The sequence below is a fragment of the Oncorhynchus tshawytscha genome, linkage group LG09 (assembly GCF_018296145.1).
Source record: "Oncorhynchus tshawytscha isolate Ot180627B linkage group LG09, Otsh_v2.0, whole genome shotgun sequence".
NCBI classification, from domain to species: Eukaryota; Metazoa; Chordata; class Actinopteri; order Salmoniformes; family Salmonidae; genus Oncorhynchus; species Oncorhynchus tshawytscha.
Window position 1 is genome coordinate 64474442 of NC_056437.1, and position 20347 is coordinate 64494788.

Genomic DNA, 20347 nt, shown 5'->3' on the forward strand with positions numbered 1-20347 from the left:
TTAGCAATAGTGTTGCGGGTAACATTATATAGAACTCAGCAGTGTCAATTCCCATGAAGCTACAAATGACTGGCGGCATGAGATAAACAATGCTAGAACCATTACATTCTAAATCGTCAACATGTGAGCTAACAATAGCTGAAACTTAATAGCCTAAAGCTAGCTAGAGATTGGCGAAGCTAAATTCAGTTAGCATGAAGCTAGCGAACTGTGAAATACTATTTCCTTAAAAATAAACACTTTCAACACATTTTAATGTAATGTCGGAAGGGATTCAGACCCCTTCACTTTTTCCATATTTTGTTAGGTTAGAGCCTTATTCTAAAATAGATTAAATGTTTTTTTCTCTCTCATCAATCTACACACAATACCCCATAATGTTTTTTTGTTGCTAATAAAATAAAATAAAAATGTCATATTTACATAAGTATTCAGACCCTTTACTTAGTACTTTGTTGAAGCACCTTTGGCAGCGATGACAGCATTGAGTCTTCTTGAGTATAATTCTACAAGCTTGGCACACCTTTATTTGGGGAGTTTCTCCCATTCTCTGTAGATCCTCTCAAGCTCTGTCAGGTTGGAAGGGGTGCGTCACTGCACAGTTATTTTCAGGTCTTTCCAGAGATGTTCGATTGGGTTCAAGTCCGGGTTCTGGCTGGGCCATTCAAGGACATTCAGAGGTGTCGCAAAGCCACTCCTACATTGTCTTGGCTGTGTGCTTAGGGTCGTTGTCCTGTTGGAAGGTGAACCTTCACCCCAGTCTGAGCGCACTGGAGAAAGTTTTCGTCAAGGCTCTCTGTACATTGCTCCGTTCGGCTTTCCCTCGATCCTGACTAGTCTCCCAGTCCCTGCCACTGAAAAACCTCCCCACAGCATGATGCTACCACCACCATGCTTCACCATAGAGATGGTGCAGGTTTCCTTCAGACGTGAGACTTGGCATTCAGACAAAGAGTTCAATCTTGGTTTCATCAGACAAGAGAATCTTGTTTCTCATGGTCTGAGAGTCCTTTAGGTGCCTTTTTGGCAAACTCCAAGCGAGCTTGCATTTTACTGAGGAGTGGCTTCCATCTGGCCGCTCTACCATAATGGCCTGATTGGTGGAGTGCTGGTTGGACAACATGGTTGTCCTTCTGGAATGTTCTCCCATCTCCACAGAGGAACTCTGGAGCTCTGTCTGAGTGACCATCGAGTTCTTGGTCACCTCCCTGACCAAGGCACTTCTCCCCCGATTGCTCAGTTTGGTTGGGCGGCCTGCTCTAGGAAGAGTCTTCCATTTAAGAATGAAGGAGGCCACTGTGTTCTTGGGGACCTTCATTGCCGCAGACATTTTTTTGGTACCCTTCCCCAGATCTGTACCTAGACACAATCCTGTCTCGGAGCTCTACGGACAATTCCTTTGACCTCATGGCTTGGTTTTTGCTCTGACATCCACTGTGTGTGCCTTTCCAAATCATGTCCAATTAATTTAATTTACCACAGGTGGACTCCAATCAAGTTGTAAAAACATCTCAACGATGATCAATTGTAACAGGATGCACCTGACGTAAATTTAGAGTCTCATAGCAAAGGGTCTGAACACTTATGTAAATTAAGTATTTCTACTTTATTTTGCAAACATTTCTCAAAAATGTAATCCATTTTAGAAAACGTAGTCTGGATACTTTCCCAATGCACAGTATTTATGAAAAATATGTTGGATTATATTTGACTAACTACCATAGCATGCTGTCAAAATGTATTTGGGATTTTTTTTAACTCTGCAAGTCAGTCACGAACAGATCCTTATTTACAATGACGGCTTAAGAAAAGGCAAAAGGCCTCCTGCGGGGACAGGGGCTGGGATTAAAAATATAGGACAAAACACATATCACAAGAGACACCACATAAAGAGAGACCTAAGACAACAACAGCATGGCAGCAACACATGACAACAACATGGAAGCAACACAACATGGCAGCAGCATAACATGGTAACAGCACAAAACATGATGCAAACATTATTGGGCACAGACAACAGCACAAAGGGCAAGAAGGTAGAGACAACAATACATCATGCGAAGTAGTCACAACTGTTAGTAAGAGTGTCCATGTTTGAGTCTTTGAATGAAGAGATGGAGATGAAACTGTCCAGTTTGAGTGTTTTTTTGCCGCTCATTCCAGTCACCAGATACAACGAACTGAAAGACGAGCGACCGTAATCTAACATGGATAGGATGGTCCCCTAAATCAGCGTTACTTTGGCAGCTGGGTGAAAAAGGAGCAATTAAGATAGAGGAAACCAAGTCTAGATTTAACCTTAGCCTGCAGCTTTGACATGTGCTGACAGAAGGACAGTGTACCGTCTAGTCAAACTCCCAAGTACTTGTATGAGGTGTCTACCTCAAGTTGTAAACCCACAGAGGTAGTAATCACACCAGTGGGGAAAGGGGCATTCTTCTTACCAAACCACGTGACCTTTGTTTTGGTGGTGTTCAGAACAAGGTTAAGGGCAGAGAAAGCTTTGTTGCAGAGCGTTTAACACAAAATCCAGAGGGGAGAATACTATAGACATCAAGAAAGCCAGTCAGTTGATCATTGACAAGTTTTTCCAACACTGTTGATAAACAGGGAAAATAGAAATTGGCCTATAACAGTTAGGCTCAACTTGATCTCCCCTTTAAATAAAGGACGCACCGTGGCTGCGTTCCAAGCAATGGGAACCTCCCCAGAGAGGAGAGAGATGTTAAAAAGGTCAGAGATAGGCTTGATGATGATAGAGGCAGCAACCTTAAAAAAGAAAGGGTATAAACCATCTGACCCAGGTGGTTTTTTGGGGTCAAGTTTAAGGAGCTCCTTTAGCACCTCGGACTCAGTGACTGTCTGCATGGAGAAACTTTGTAGTGGGGCAGGGGAAAAAGAGGAGCAGCATCGGGGATAGTCACATTAGAAGGGGTGGGAGATGAGGAAATGCTGGACGGACAAGGAGGCATGGCTGAGTCAAATATGATGCCTGACTTAATGAAATGGTGATTAAAGAGCTCAGCCATGTGCTCCTTGTCAGTAACAACCACATTATCGACATTAAGGGACATGGGCAGCTGGAAGGAGGAGGGTTTATTCTCCAGGTCTTTAACCGTGTTCCATAACTTCTTGGGGTTAGACCAACAGAGAGAGAATTGCTCCTTAAAGTAACTAACTTTGGTCTTCCGGATAGCCTGAGTGCACTTATTTCTCATTTGCCTGAACGAGAGCCAGTCAGCCTAACTATGCATGTGCTGAGCCTTTCGCCAAATGGTATTCTTGAGGTGGAGTACAGTGCCTTGCAAAAGTATTCATCTCCCTTGGCATTTTCCCTATTTTGTTGCATTACAACCTGTAATTTGAATCAATTTTTATTTGGATTTCATGTGATGGACATACACGAAATAAAACGTTTTGGTTAACAGTACTGAAAATATAAAAAAAGGAGGTCCAGGCGACAGAGGGGATAAAGCTGTTTCTACATCAATTTACAGAGACCAGGTCATGAAGGAAGGCTTGCTCATGAAAGTTTTTTAGCAGGCATTCATGACAAATCAGGACAGGTCGTTTCACTGAGCAGCCATTGCGAAAACAGGCTGACTGATACCTATCAGGATTCTTTGTGAGGATAACATCAATGAGATCAGCCTTTCCTAGGTGTTTGGAGTCATACCTTGTGGGATTGGTAATAATCTAAGAAAGATTTAGGGAGCCCCATTGCTTTAGGACTTGGTCAGGTGGTTTAAGCATGTCCCAGTTTAGGTCACCTAACAGGACACATTCAGACTTAGTGTAAGGGTCCAGGAGAGCGCTTAGGGCAATTAGAGGACAGGCCGGTGCTGATGGAGAACGATAATACCCAGAAACAGTCAAGAGCTATTTGAAAGTTGAATGCTTAAAAACAGCAAATCAAATTGTTTGGAGAAAGACTTTGTGGAGACAAGCAAGCACTGAAGGTGTTCCTTGGTAAAGATTGCCAGAGCACAAGTGAGAATTAGGGCTAGCAACAGTAGATGCCCCAGGGTGTACATGCACATTTCCAGATATCATCAGCAGTAATACAATCAGGGCACGGCAGAGGACAGGGAGAGCTCTGTAGTGTTGATTTATGACATTTGAATGTGGATAAGATGGCAACAAGACCATATTGTACAGCAATTTCATCAGGTAACATGAATATAAAGTCGGCATCCCGAGTATGGAAACAAACGTAGTCTGTCCCACGGTTGGGTAAACAAGCAAGTTCATAGTCAATCAAGCACACAGGAGTCATGAGGCAAATACCTTAAAGCACAAGATAAAATATATGACTTGGGGCTAGCAAAAAGTCACTCGCCCCAACAGTGCATGTGCTGGAGGCGAGTGAAAGCTTGGGAGAGAGGGGGGGAGTGTGGCGGGGGTACCTGTACCAGACAGGGGGAGGGCACAGGTACCCAGACAGGCTAGTGCAGACGGTGAACAGATCGCCAGGTGGAATCCAAGCAGCAGTGTAGCAGGCAACGGGAGTAGGTGTCACCCACTTGGGAAAAGATTTTTTGGGTTCCTTGTAGAAATTCCCAGCTAGCTTGCAAGTCTTTGTCCACCGTTTTTTTCCACGTGGAAAAGGAAGACGTTAGCTAGCTATATCTCTGTAGTGTTGGCGAATCGTCCTTTACGACTTCCAAACAAAGTTGTCCTGCGGCTGTTGTATTTTGGAGATTGCGGGGAGGATAATTTCTGATGTGATCAAAGCAACAAAATAGTTTGAGGTAATTAACAATTGAAGTGTCCTTGCAGCATATCAGTTCAAAATAGAGATAAATCCAGGGGATACTGTATTGTAAGGACCTCTGCACAGATGGGGGGGCTTCAAAGGCCTCTGGATTTGGGTGGGGGAGGCTGTGAAACTCTCCTGCCATTGTTGGGCTCAAGGGCCTCTCACTTCACACCTGTGCTAATTGATCTGATCTGTCCTAGTAAGCTTGTTAGCCTTAACTTCGCATTCAGCCCTTATAAAGTCAAATATATAATTCATATTTATTTTTCTTCTTGGCTTTAAAAGTAACTTCAGACTAAACATTACTCAGTTCCAGGTTAGATGGTGTTTTCAGGTTTCTTGTGTTTATTTTGCTGGTAGTTGGTTTGCCAGCGCATTTGTTGTATATACCTAGGAAATAATCTTTGGTAGTAGGAATCCTTCCAGGCAATTCTGTCCAAAATTAGGTTGCAGGTTTGGTTTTGATTTGGATTGAAGGTTATGTTGTGGAGGGTAGAATCCTGTATATGTCCTTGCAGAAAAACAAAACTATCTAGCTCTTAATCCATCTTTCTGTAAAAACATGCTGAAAATGCAGGAGCCCATCTGCTCATCAGCTCTCTCTGAATGTTTCTCTGAATTTCCACATATATAAACATATGTGGAAATATATAGCAGTCACGCTGGACAAGTGTGCCTGCTAAATTACTAAAATGTTATCTACAATCACCACACTTACTCATTTCATGCATTCTGTAATATTGCTATTAGGATTTGTTGGGAACACCCAACAGTATATCATGTCTGGATACATAATTGAAGTAGGTCAAAAACAGTTTTTTTCTTCTTCAATCCATGCATCAACTGGCTAAATAAACAGAACTTGAAACCTCCAGCAGATAAAGGAGATTGATACAAAAAGATTTTATTTTCACAATATCAAAAGTCAACAGTGAACCCTACAGAGATTTGTGGATCAATAGGCATCAGCAGGGTAGAAAGAAAAAAAAAAGTTGTATGTAGTGATCCCATTTAACCAGTTACTTTATTTTTGTTTTGTTTGAGTGTAGGTGCATGCTGAGTAGCATTGAGAACAATGTTTTTGAAAACTGAGTTGGAGACAAAACACAAGCAAACAGTAAACTGAAATAGCAAACTGGAGCAAAAATCATTTTTGCAGTTCATCCTTTACACAACAGTTATACAAAAATCTAAGAAAAGAAAAATGTGTAAGAAATTATGCATATGGAAAATTCAACCCAGAAATGGGGTTAATTTCCTATATCTGCAGATTAAAATATTCTCATCTCCTTTCAAGTATCCCACCATCTGTAGGACAATGTTCCCATTTTCAAATGTAAAAATACTACAAGATTAGGGGGAATGACAAATACCAAACAACTCAATGGTGGCAAGAGGGGATAAGAGAAGTTAATAGGAGGGGAGGAAGAAAAAGGAGAACTCCGTGATGGCCATTTTATGGAGCTGAAATAACAACAATCATGGGCACAGTTTCAAACGGACCCAAAGCGGTCACAACTAAATACTTCATGATCTTCCGACCAAGGTCTGGACAGTATCAGCAGTATGGTAATAGCGCCACCTCATCCTCTGATAGGGTAGGTGGATAGAGGGCTAGGTAGAGTTCCTGCCATATTGCTCACACCGACACAGCGCTTTCATTTCTCCAGTGGGGAATCAAGAAGTGTCTAGAGTGGGGTTTGCAACCCTGGTCCTGGAGTGCGGCAGACACTTCCTGTTTTTGATTAAACTGACCTGGAAGACCAAGTGTGTTGAATTTAGGCAATCACTGAACAATAAGCGTAGTAGCTCAGTGTGGCTCTTTGAGACAATTGTACAGTACCTGCGGCACTCCAGGAACAGGGTTGTCTACCCCTGGTCTAGGGGTCAGTTTGAAACAGAACTGAAGAGATTCAAGACACCAGAATCCATCCTAACATAAAGGGCGCGTTCCTCTGCCCAGGCATTGCTGACGCATGCCAGATCTTACAACCCCTGGATAGGTATTTTAAGTATCAGCTAACCACATCAAGTTATAGCAAACGACGCATCAAGTTATAGCAATCGACGACAGTCGATGACGTGGCACGTAACCATTGGTTGATGCACGCAACGTCTAAGCAGGGGAACGCGGCCAAAGGCGCCATATATTCCCTCCAGGGTGAGAGGTCACAGGAAGTAGTCTGCCACTGGCTTTTTGGAGGGAATGCCCCTGGTTTCTTGCGGAGCGGCTTCAAATATGATGAACTCCCTCTGCAGGTGCTCATCCAGCTCCAAGATGGCCGCCACATTACCACATCTGTTTGTCACAGAGAGAGAGAAGGGGGCAGGAGAGAGAGGTGGTTGCTATTGCGACCTAAACATTGTTATAAGCTAACAAAGCACATGCATACACAGCAGAGTTTGGCCATAAACTCAGCAGTTCAAATACAGAATATATAGGACGGGAGAAGAAAACGAGACAAGCGAGCAAGAAAAAGATGGAGACAGGACACAGACCTGTAGCAGTAGTTGGGAGCAGACCACACAGTGAGCACGGTCTCATTGAAGTGCCACTTGTATCCCTCCATGACCAGCTGGTGGGCCCTGCAGATCATGTGGATGTCGTTGGCTGCATTGAACTGGGCCACCACATCACTGCCAAACAGGTAGCCTGCCCCCCTAGGGCTCACACCCCACCCTGTGGTGTCTGGGAGAGAGAGAAGTAGAGAGACATTCTGGTTGCTACTGGAGTCATCTCATTCCTTTTCGTTGGGGCATAGATGCTACAATGTGTGACAGGATGACTTGGAGGATGACTTCACCATCTTGCTTACAGCTACACGTTTTTGGGGCATAAGTTTATTTAGGGGGTTGTTTCTGAACAGTACCAGTATCTTACCTTCTGGGTCAGACCACAGCAGGTCACACATGGGGCCGTCGTGAGGCACTTCCTGCTTCCTGTCGATAGTTCTGATTTGGTCCAGAGTTTGAATAGATGGAGAAAGGCCGCCGTGCACACAAAATATCTACACAAAGAGAAAATATAAACACAACATGTAAAAGGGTTGGTCCCATGTTTCCTGAGCTGAAATAAAAGACCCATGACATTTTTCATATGCACAAAAAGCTTATTTCTCTCAAGTTTTGTGCACAACTTTAGTGAGCATTTCTCCTTTGCCAAGATGATGCGCCACACCTGTCAGGTGGACGGATTAAGAAGCCGATTAAACCGCATGATCATTAGACAGGTGCACCTTGTGGTGGGGACGATAAAAGGCCACCCTAAAATGTGCAGTTGTGTCACACAACACAATCCCACAGATGTCAAGTTGAGGGACTGTGCAATTGGCATGCTGACTGCAGGAATGTCCACCAGAGCAGTTGCCAGAGAATTGAATGTTAATTTCTCTCCCATAAGCCATCAACATCTAGAGAATTTGGCAATACATCTAACAGGCCTCACAACCGCCGACCCCATGTATGGCGTCTTGTGGCGAGCAGTTTGCCGACGTCAACATTTTGAACAGAGTACCCCATGGTGGCGGTAGGGTTATGGCATAGGCAGGCATAAGCTATGGACAACGAACACAATAGCATTTTGTTTAATCAAAGGCAATTTGAATGCACAGAGGCCCATTGTTGTGCCATTCATCCGCAGTCATCACCTGAAATTGCACAGCCCCATGTCTCAAGGACCTGTACACAATTCCTGGAAGCTGAAAATATCCCAGTTCTTCCATAGTCTGCACACTCAGAGATAGCACCCATTGAGCATCTGTGGGATGCTCTGGATCAACATGTGTGTTCCAGTTCCTGGCAATATCCAGCAACTTCACATAGACAACATTTCACAGGCCACAATCAACAGCCTGATCAACTCTATGCGAAGGAGGTGTTGCACTGCATGAGGCAATTTTATTTTTTTCCAGGGTATCTGTGAGCAACAGATGCATATCTGTATTCCCAATCATGTGAAATCCATAGATTAGGGCTTAATTTATTTATTTCAATTGAGTGACTTTCTTATATGAACTGTAACTCCGTAAAATATTTAAAATTGTTGCATGTTGTGTTTATATTGTTGTTCAGTCTAGTTAAGGCCTTACACAATTCAACTCCAGAAACAGGTTTCTTTAAAAACATTCTTCCTCATACAGCAGCAAAACATGTTTGAACCAATGAGTGCAATTGCGATCGTTACTTGCATTAATTACAGAGTTAACAATTACAGAGGAAAACTAGAGTTAGCAGGAAAGATATAAAGAGGGGAGATTGTAGTGATTTAGTGAGACTAGCCATCTAACCATAACAATCTAGCCTGGTCCCAGATCTATTTGTTCTGAATTGTCAACTCCTATGTTCATTGTCACGTCCCTACTTGGCATGACCATAGGAGTTGGTAAGATGGCACAAATAACAATCAGAGAGAAGCAGACAAATATGACTGAAGGGGCCGGGGAGCGCACCTTGCCGTCGATGATGGCAGAGAGGGACAGGTAATCAAAGATCTCGGTGCAGTATCTCCAAACAGTGACCGAGCCGTACTTGCGGAGGCACTCGTCATAGAAGCCGTAGACCTGTGTGATCTGTCGTGACTCGTGGTTCCCTCGGATCAGAGTGATCCTGTCTGGATACCGAACCTGTGGGAGGAGGAGGGGTTAAGTTACGTGTTAGAATGGGTCCTTCAGAGGGACCCTACTGGCTAAAAAGCAAATGAGAGGGGTGGTAGGTCCAACTTTGACATATAGAGAGCTTAGGTTAGTAGTAGGGCTAGACACAAAGGGCACACATCGCACAGTACAATGAAGTACACAAAAATGTCCAATTATTGCATTTCCTGAATTTACATAAGTTTAAATTGAATTAACGCCCACCTTGCATAGCATTAGAAACACTACTACAGAGGCGGTAAAAGAGAGTCAGAAGAATACAAATAATTGAATAGCTTTGATTTGGCTTCTCTCGAGTACCTTGAGTGCTAGCAGCAGCAGGAATGTCTCCACACTGTAGAAGCCTCGGTCCACAAAGTCACCCATGAAGAGATAGTTTGTCTCCGGAACATCACCCCCAACCTTGCACACACGCAATTGAAGTGTTAAATAATGACACAGCAAAATGGGCACAGTAGAATATGACATGTATGTAAATTACATAGAGTTTATGGCATTATGAAGAAAATGGTGCATATGTTGAGTTTGGAACTGTACACACACCGCACAGAGCAGCACTCAGAAATCATACAGATGAAATGCAGACAAAAGGAGACAACTTACTCTAAACAACTCCTTCAGGTCATAAAACTGTCCATGAATATCCCCACACACCTGTGATAGAAAAGGAGAATTGTAGAGAATTAAAGGGAAACAATTCAGGAAGTAAAGCTGAGCAAAAATGTATTTAATCCACTAATACTAAACATGTGCTTGTAACATAGAAAAATCTATATTTTTTGTATTTTGACCTTTAACGTTTATTAGAGGTAAGGGTAGCGCTATCTTGAATTGCCATGGTAGCACCGATGTGTCATTGCATTGGTAGGAGTGAGCAGATTGTGAGTTTTGGCATAGAGACTGCAAGTGAATGCTGCCACTGGGAATTTCCTCACCTCTACTGGATTGCGATTAGGACAACAATATTAAGGAATGAAACTGTATACAATTAATTTTGATGTAATGACATGTATACTTTAGAGTATTTTTTCAGTTGATGAGTCGGTGAAATGAAATTGCTTGTTGCCAGAGTAGACAAATCAGCCAAAATGAGGCAAAGTAGTTAATAACTAGCAAGTCAGCCTACTTGATTGAGCTCAACTTGTCTTTATGTAAATATTTTAATTGATAACTACAAACTAAAATACTCCTATTGACACTTTGAAGAGCATTTGTCATTAGGTATGAGCTAGACCTAGCTAACACGAACTGGCTAATGATTAAGTTAAATATGAAGAAGTGCTGCATGGTATACTGGTAAAAAAAACATGATGATACTTATGGATACCAACATTTTAGAACACCATAGTGCCGTTTCATATGATACTACCTGCGTTAATAACATTTAGACTACGGGGGGGGGTTGAAGAATGAGTTGCATGGCTAAACAAGGAGTTTAGCTTAAGTACATGTTCATTAAAAGTAGTTAAACCTACACCCCGTTTTTTTCATTATACAAGGAACAAACATAACATGGTGTAAAATCAGTAGTCGCTATGACGAGACAAAGAGAAAAGAAAGCAGTACTCCGCAAATTTCCGTGATGAAAATTGAACATTCTACCACAAGTGAAGTGACGCGAGTAGTCGAAGATGCTAGCTTGCAAGAGCGAGGACAACGAGCCACAGCAGCAAGAGTGACAGTAGCGAGAGCGAGGCTGCATTGGAATCTGCTGACGAGCAAGTTGATGAGCAACATACTGAAGTAAGAGAAATTGACACTGTTCCTGTTCTCCGTCATGGATAGGCTTAGTCCTCCTACAAAGTTAACAGGAAATCTAGCTGACAGTTGGAAACATTTCAAGCAGAGATTCAATTTCTACCTAGCAGCCAGTGGAGCAGGGGGAGATGACAAATTGAAGGCTTCCATTTTTCTGCATGTTATTGGAGAGGATGAATTGGACATTTACAATAGCTTTCAGCAAGACGAGGCAAACGTGATATTGACTGTGCTAAATTTGAGGAGTACTTCGTACCATGCCAGAACGTCACGTTTGAGAGATACCCTGTTTCTGATCATGAGAGAAACTTGTGTCAGTTGACCCGTATTTGGCTGAGCTGAACACACTGAGCAAAACGTGTGAATTTGAAAAACTCACTAGTGAAAGACTTTCCTGTCTGTGGCATACTTATAAAGCAGTGAATGTGTCCAGCAGCCAAAAACAACCAGAGCACAAGCTAAAGAGCTGCACAGGGATGAGACGTCAGTGCATGCAATAAAAAGAGGAGCACCACACACACCTTACAAAACAAAAAACAAGCAAAAGAGGGAAATCAAAACACTACATGTGGAAAATGTGGATTTATCCACAAGCAAAAAAATTGCCCTGCATATGGCAAATCATGTAACAACTGTGGGAAAAATAAGCATTTTACAAAATGCTGCAAAGCTGAGGCTAGAAAGAAAATGGTTCACACAGTCAAGGAGATTGAAGAAATCTTTGTTGAGTTTGTGGAAATAGGCAACGCAGTAAAAGCTGAATGGATTGTGCCATTCACTGTGAATGAAACTAATACCATTCAAGCTTGATACTGGAGCACAGGTAAACCTATTGTTACTGGATGACTACAAAACACTGAAGGTGAAGAGCAAAATACATCTGGTGAAAATTAAGTTTACTGGTTATACTGGGGAGAACGTACCAGTCAAAGAAAGCTGCATAGGAACTTTACAGCACAAAGGAAAACAGTTCAAAGCACAGCTGCTGATCGTGGAAAAGTGTACAGCCTATTCTAGGAATCAATGCATGTGAAAAGCTCAATTTGTTGAAAAGAGTATGTATTGACGTTACAGACTGAAAATGACCAAGAATCGCTACTGGCCGAGTATGAGGACGTGTTTGAGGGTCTTAGATGTTTACCAGGAGAACACAAAATATGTACTTATGACAAAATTACTCCAGTTGTGCATGCATGCAGAAAAGTTCAATTTTGCACTGAGGAAAAAGCTCAAGGAGGAACTCGGAAGCATGGAAAAGATGGATGTCATCACAAAAATGGACGAACCTACAGACTGGGTAAGCTCACTGGTTGTGGTGGTGAAAAAGAACAGCGATCTCAGGATATGTCTAGACCCGAGAGATCTCAACAAAGAAAGAGAGAGCATTTCAAGTTGCCAACAAGAGAGGAGAACGTCACAGTTTGCTGGAGCAAAGTGGTCCACTAAGCTGGATGCCTCATCAGGATTCTGGCAAATGAAGCTCAACGATGCAAGCTCAAGGCTATGCACATTCAACACACCTGAGGGCAGGTACAGATTTCTTCATCTACCATATGGGATTCTCTCAGCGTCAGAGGTCAGAGGCAAAGTCCGCTCCACTCAGATGTCTTCTGGAACAGAAAAATGAATGGGAATGGTCCCATGAACAGGAAAACTGCTTCAAAAACAAAGACAATCACAGAAGAGCCCGTGCTCAAGTTCAATGATCCAGAGAAAAGCACAAGGATTTCTGCAGACGCGTCAGTTTGGCTTGGGAGACTTCAAAGTAGACACGACCACAAACCATTGGTGTCAATCATGTCTAAGCCACTGAATGATTGTCCAATGAGAATCCAAAGAATGTTGACCAGACAGCAAAAGTAGAATGTGAAGACAATCTATACCCCGGGAAGGTTTGTTCGCCGCCGACACTCTTTCTCAAGCAGTCGACAAGAAAGAGAGCTTCGAAACACAGAAACACACAGATTCAGGCCTACGTCGACATGATCGTAGCATCACCTCCTGTGTCTTCTGAGAGAATGGAGCAGATCAAAAGAGAAGCTGCAGCTGACCAAACAATGATAGAGTTGAAAGAAACAACACTGATAGGATAGCCCGCACAGGAAAACAACTGTCCAAGGAGAATACAGGATTACTGGATGTGCAGGGCAGAGCTCACTGTTGTGGCTGACAGTGTTCAAAAGGCAACAAGATTGTCATTCCCATGACACTACGCAAAGAAACGCTACAGAAAATACACGAGGGCCACTTGGGTGAGGAAAAATGCAAACGACAAGCACGAGAAGTAATGTACTGGCCAAAAATGAACCAGGCTTCATGTGAACTGTTTGACCGACAGGCCAAAGCAGCAAGCAGAGCCACTAATGCCTTATCCAGTACCCAACAGACCCTACTACAATGTTGGAGTTGACCTTTTTGACTGCAATGGCAAAAGTCACATTGTTGTTACCGACTACTACTCAAACTACCCTGAAGTAGCAACACTGCCAAATACCTCCAGCAAAGCTGTAATCACCTACCTGAAATCAGTCTTTGCAAGACATGGTGTTGCGTCTGAACTGTACTCGGGCAATGGCCCGCAGTTCTCAAGTTTCAATCGTTCGCTAACGACCGGGGATTCTGACACAACACCTCCAGCCCCAACTACCCAAAGTCCAACAGCTTAGCAGAGTTCAGTCAAAATTGTCTGATGACAAAAGGCACACGATGGAAAGGAGGATTTCCCCAAAAAATCTGACGAGCACATGGAGGGCTGTGCGGCCCCCCCAAAGAAATGCCACCCCACACCATGACTAACCCACCACCAAACCGGTCATGCTGGAGGATGTTGCAGGCAGCAGAACGTTCTCCACGGCGTCTCCAGACTCTGTCACGTGCTCAGTGTGAACCTGCTTTCACCTGTGAAGCGCACAGGGCGCCAGTGGCGAATTTGCCAATCTTGGTGTTCTCTGGCAAATGCCAAACGTCCTGCACGGTGTTGGGCTGTAAGCACAACCCCCACCTGTGGACGTCGGGCCCTCATACCACCCTCATGGAGTCTGATTCTGACCTTTTGAGCAGACACATGCACATTTGTGGCCTGCTGGAGTAAAATTTTGATGACAATATCCCAAAGATGAAAGTTGTATATAATGTTATGGTTAGGATAGCATGATGTAACTTGCACTTTGTTTTCAGGGTGGAATGAGATCATGTATTCCCTTAAGTAATATAAAGTCTTTCCTTATCAAATGTAAGACTAAATGACATTTGTAATATGTTTTGGTGCATATATGCATTTACTATGCTATCCAAATAAGAAAGTGTCTGATTGCAGAACATTCCATAAAATTCTACAAAAATACCACAGGTCTTTAAAACAGCTGTAACTCATTCACAGTTAAAAGGTATTACTATTCTGATATCAGTCAATCCTTACAAAACAAGGAAGACTCAATATATTCTAAGTGTTTCTCTATCTTCATTAGGAAGTGTAAATTGCAGTTGTTTGGGAAAAAAAAGTGTACGGCACATTTTCACAGGTGTTTTTTCTTGACTGATTACCATTTGATTTACGTCATATCATTTGAAAGGGCTCTTTCTCAGCTTTCAAAATATGTATCATGTTTTCATAATGGTTTGACACCAGCAAAGTATAGCTCATTTAGGTATGCAAGATCTCAGTAAATTCAGGAATTTCAAAACTCTCCAACCGATGATGCAACAATGCCAATATGGCGATTTACAATTAAGTCAGGTTTACAGTCTGTCTATCGACATGTCTGTAGACAATTGTCTTAGCGACATCATGAACATTCTATCGTCGTCCGACATCAAACTTTATACTTATGAAAAAGTATAAACAAAACAGCCTCTGCATGACATCAGCACCCCAGTGCTCCAAATAGCATACTTTATTTTATCACCAATAAAACCCATCCGTTTAAAAATGAATTCAGTAAATGTCAACCTAGCAAGCCAGGCAACTAAAAAGCTATTTTCTAAACAATGTTTTGGTTCGTTGTCTAGCCAGTTCAAATAATGACAAGAGTATAGCTGACAACGTCTAAACTTTAGTTACTTGTGATCCATTATTACAGGAAATTATTTACAAGGTAATTGCGAGCTTACAGAAAATAGCTTAATGCCATAGTGTGACAAAATAAAAGTTGGTCATTCTGAGAATTTTTAGAACAGCATCATCATCAAAGGAGGATTTGGTCTGGTTGCTGTGACAGTACGGTAACCACATCAACGGACACTGCGAGTCGCAGAGAAGTAAACTTTTTTCACGTCTGTGCGACAAGGAAAGTGACGGTCTACAGACATTCCACCTGAGTATAAATCAAATGTTGTTTTGACCAGTGACACTGGTCGCATTCTAATTGCCTACAAACATGTAGACCAAGTATGAACTAGACTTTACAGTTAACTGGGGTTCTAAAGCCTAGGGTTTCCATTCTCCCTTAATGTATTCAGCCATCCAACATTACACGTAACACGAGGGCTCAGATTGGGAAGTGCAAATAATGGCAGTCTAGGCAGATCTACGAAGTAACCAAGGTGTCTTCTATTCTGAAAATACTCACAGTAACGGGAGAATCCACCCTCTGTACGTTACTCTCCTCTACCAGAATCTCCCTGTAACACAAACAGGCTTAGTGATGAAGATTTAGATAGTATCAGAAATGTTATAGTAATATGGCCTTTGTGTTCAATTACCTGGCCTTGGCACACAGTGCTTTGACTTCATTTTCCTTGATAAGTTCACAACGCCTAAGTTGTTCTATCTGTCTGTCCAGATCACTGATGTCCCCCATTGTCACACACATATGGAGCGAGAGGCTCACACACAATCCTCACTCTGGGGTCTGGAGGAGTCACCTACAGGGCCTCGCAAACACAGAGTGTATTCTTCACACACAGTCACCCTGGTCCGGAACACACACACACTCGTTGTTCAGGCAGTTATAGTCACAAAGAGAGAGCGGCAGATAGAGGGATCTATGGAAGAGTAAGAAAATACATTTTTTTAGAGCATGGTAACATGTAGACATTGTTATATGTCTATCCTGTTCAATGTGAGGGCTTCAAACAGTGTAAACACCAATAAACCAACTAGCGTAATAGTTAGCGTTACTAGCGAAGTTTGCGAGTTAGTTAGCATGAAGTGAGTTAAACATTAACATAATAACGTTAGTTAATTGGTAACGTTACCTCAGTCTGCTAGTTGGCTGGTCTTTTCATTAAGGTTGGTATTATGGCTATATTTGTGTTCATATGTAATACTCAGATAGTTTGTGGTAGAAAAGAGAACTGCGTTGTTAGGATTAGCTAACAATCTTGGCCTGTTTATCAGGTACTTACGAAATGCTAACGTTGCTTAGCTAGCTAATTTAGCTTGCTAGCTAGCTGTTACCAATGTGTTCTAGTCGAAACGGCGTAATCCAAAACTAACATAAATACCTTTGAATATTGGGGAAGAAGAACCCGAGATACATACATATAGCTGTTTTATTCCACGTAAAAGCAATTTTTCCGCTCCACCACGGTTATCTTTTTTCACCGGTTCACCAAACCACAGCCGGACGGGCTCTGTCTGCAACTTCCGCTGTCGGGAACGCGCATTTCGCAGTCATGAAACCGGAGGGGAATTTTTCAGTTTTTAAGCAAATTTTCTACATACTTTCTACTTGGTTTTAGTCGTTTAAGTTGCCACTGAAATAGTTTTTCCCATCTGAAAATGTCAAATAACAACAATATATATTTGCTATCCACAAACAATTTCACCCCCATTGATGTATATGGAACCCCGATTGCATTTTCTATGTATTGGCCAATGAGAGGCTTTGAAGCCATTGGCACTCCCCAGAAGGAATTGATGGAATTCTACAGAATTTCAATTGAATGTTGTAAGGATAATGTTACATGTATTTAAGCATTTTTTGTTGTTGTAGTGCAGACACTAACATTAGTACTTAAAAAATATATAAACTTTAAGGAAAATGTATATATATTTAGCTTTTTTGTTTTGCACACATAATAAAATATAAATTTAACATGCAACAATTTAAAAGATTTTACTGAGTTACAGTTCATGTAAGGAAATCAGTCAACTGAAATAAATAAATTAGGCCCTAATCTATGGATTTAACGACTGGGAATACAGACAGATATGCATCTGTTGGTCACAGATACCATAAATAAAAAAGGTAGGGGCAAGGATAAGAAATCCAGTCAGTATCTGGTGTGACCACCATTGTCCTCATGCAGCGTGACACATCTCCTTCGCATAGAGTTGATCTGGCTGCTGATTGTGGCCTGTGGAATGTTGTCCGACTCCTCTTCAATGGATGTGCAAAGTTGCTGGATATTGGCAGGAACTGGAACACGCTGTCATACACGTCGATCCAGAGCATCACAAACATGCTCAATGGGTGACTTGTCAGGTGAGTATGCAGGCCATGGAAGAACTGGGACATTTTCAGCTTCCAGGAATTGTGTACAGATCCTTGGGGCCGTGCATTATCATGCTGAAGCATGGGGTGATGGCGGCAGATAAATGGCATGACAATGGGCCTCAGAATCACAGCTCGATAAAATTTAATTGTGTTTGTTATCCATAGCTTATACCTGCTCATACCACAACCCCACCACCACGGAGCACTTTCTTCACAACGTTGACATCAGCAAACCACTCGCCCCCACACAACGCCATTCAAGTGGTATGCGATCGTGAAGCCGGTTGGACGTACTGCCAAATTCTCTAAAACGATATTGGAGGCGGCTTATGGTAAAGAAATTAACATATTTTCTGGCAACAGCTCTATGGCATTGTGTTGTGTGACAAAACTGCACATTTTAGTGGCATTTTATTGTTCCCAGCACAAGGTGCACCTGTGTAATGATCGTGCTGTTGAATCAGCTTCTTGATATGCCACACCTGTCAGGTAGATGGATTATCTTGGCAAATGAGAAATGCTCACTAACAGTAATTTGAGAGAAATAAGCTTTTTGTGCATATGGAACATTTCTGGAATCTTTTATTTCAGCTCATGAAACACTTTTACATGTCACGTTTATATTTTTGTTCAGTGTTTGTTTGTTCAATCATTTAAAAGAATGCATTAAGGTGTCTGTAATATAATAAAAGTGGAACCAACAAATGTAGACATACATTTCTATAGCTTCCAAAATATTGTTTTACATTGTGGGGGAGTGCCAACATGGAGGCGCAGTGGCAGAGCCCCCTGTTCGCCATCTAGTGTGTATGTGTGTATGTATGTATGTATGTATGTATGTATGTATGTGTGTGTATATATATATATATATATATAGTGCATTCGGAAAGTATTCAGACCCTTCCCTTTTTCCAAATGTTGTTACTTTATAGCCTTATTCTAAAATTGATCAAATAAAAATAAATCCTTATCTACACACAATACCCCATAATGACAAAGTGAAATGATATCAATGCATTAACAAAAAACGAAAATACCTTATTTACAAGTATTCAGACCCTTTTCTAAAAGATTCAAAATTTTCTCTCAGGTGCATCCGGTTTCCATTTGTCCTCCTTGAGGTGTTTCTACAACTTGATTGGAGTCCACCTGTGGTAAATTCAATTGATTGGACATGATTTGGAAAGGCTCACACCTGTCTATATAAGGTCCCACAGTTGACACTGCATGTCAGAGGAAAAACGAAGCCATGAGGTCAAAGGAATTGTCCGTAGAGCTCAGATAGGATCGTGTTGAGGCACAGATCTGGGGAAGGGTACCAATAAATGTCTGACACATTGAAGGTCTTCAAGAACACAGTGGCCTCCATCATTCTTAAATGGAAGTTTGGACCCACCAAGACTGTCTGCCCAGCCAAACTGTGCAAGCAAGGGAGAAGGGCCTTGGTCAGGGAGGTGACCAAGAACCCAATGGTTACTCTGACAGAGCTCCAGAGTTCTTCTGTGGAGATGGGAAAACCTTCCTGAAGGACAACTATCTCTGCAGCACCCCACCAATCAGGCCTTTATGGTAGAGTGGCCACACAGAAGCCACTCCTCAGTAAAAGGCATATGACAGCCTGCTTGAAGTTTGCCAAAAGGCACCTAAAGGACTTTCAGACCATGAGAAACAAGAATCTCTGGCCTGATGAAACCAAGACTAAACTCTTTGGCCTGAATGCCAAGCGTCACGTCTGGAGGAAACCTGGCACCATCCCTTCGGTGAAGCATGGTGGCAGCATCATGCTGTGGGGATAGTTTTTCAGCGGCAGGGACTGGGAAACTAGTCAGGGTCGAGAGAAAGATGAACGGAGAGATCCTTCATGAAAAACTTCTCCAGAGCATTCAGGATCTCAGACCGGGGTGAAGGTTCACCTTCCAACAGGACAATGACCCTAAGCACACAGCCAAGACAACGCAAGAGTGGCTTCAGGACAAGTCTCTGAATGTTCTTGACTGGCCCATCCATGGCCCGGATTTGAATCCAATCAAACATCTCTGGAGAGACCTGAAAATGGCTGTGCAGCGACGCTCCCCATCCAACCTGACTGAGCTTGAGAGGATCTGCAGAGAATGGGAGAAACTCCCCAAATACAGGTGTGCCAAGCTTGTAGAGTCATACCCAAGAAGACTCGAGGCTGTAATCGCTGCCAAAGGTGCTTCAACAAGGTACTCAGAAAAGGGTCTGAATACTTAACTAATATATATATTTATATATATATTTATATATATATATATATTTTAATGTATTAAATTGAGGTATTGTGTGTGTGGGTTGAGGTAAAAAACTATTTAATACATTTTAGAATTAGGCTGTAACGTAAGAAAATGTGGAAAACGGGTCTGAATACTTTCCAAATGCACTGTAAATCTTTGGTCATCCCACGACCCAGTTGGGCTGGGTCGACCCACAGTTTGGGAACCAGTCAACTTCCGATGTCGGGGAAGCACATCTCTTAGTCATGAAATTGGAGGGGAAACCCTGGATGAGATTACTTTAGTACCTCTGAATGTAATTTGCGAACCAAAGTGGACATCGATCCACATTGTGTCTGTTTAAAGTTAGATTACTTAATTGAAACAATAACAAAGTGGCCTGGAGAAATGTAACCACGCTCAGATTTAGACGCCGAACTATCCACAATATCAAAATGATCGTTTTAACCATGTTTTGAGGCTATGAAATGGTTGTTTACATTT

At 42.2% G+C, this 20347-nt stretch overlaps 1 protein-coding gene across 6 annotated transcripts; it reads right to left on the reverse strand.

Moving 5' to 3' along the window:
- Positions 1-5638: 5638 nt before the first annotated feature.
- LOC112261713 (serine/threonine-protein phosphatase 4 catalytic subunit B) lies at positions 5639-16789 on the reverse strand. Of its 6 annotated transcripts, none has more exons than XM_042327216.1 (9): positions 16652-16789; positions 15871-16152; positions 15738-15789; positions 10015-10065; positions 9712-9813; positions 9208-9381; positions 7641-7767; positions 7259-7448; positions 5639-7058 (listed from the first exon to the last, which is right to left on the reverse strand). In XM_042327216.1, exons 2-9 carry the CDS (start codon positions 15978-15980, stop codon positions 6929-6931), a joined length of 936 nt encoding a protein of 311 aa, XP_042183150.1. In that variant the 5' UTR covers positions 15981-16152; positions 16652-16789; the 3' UTR covers positions 5639-6928. The 6 variants fall into 6 exon arrangements, with proteins under 6 accessions (XP_042183150.1, XP_042183155.1, XP_042183154.1 ...); XM_042327221.1 differs by having other exon boundaries at positions 15871-16041; positions 16652-16777; XM_042327220.1 differs by having other exon boundaries at positions 15871-16079; positions 16615-16777.
- Positions 16790-20347: the final 3558 nt, after the last annotated feature.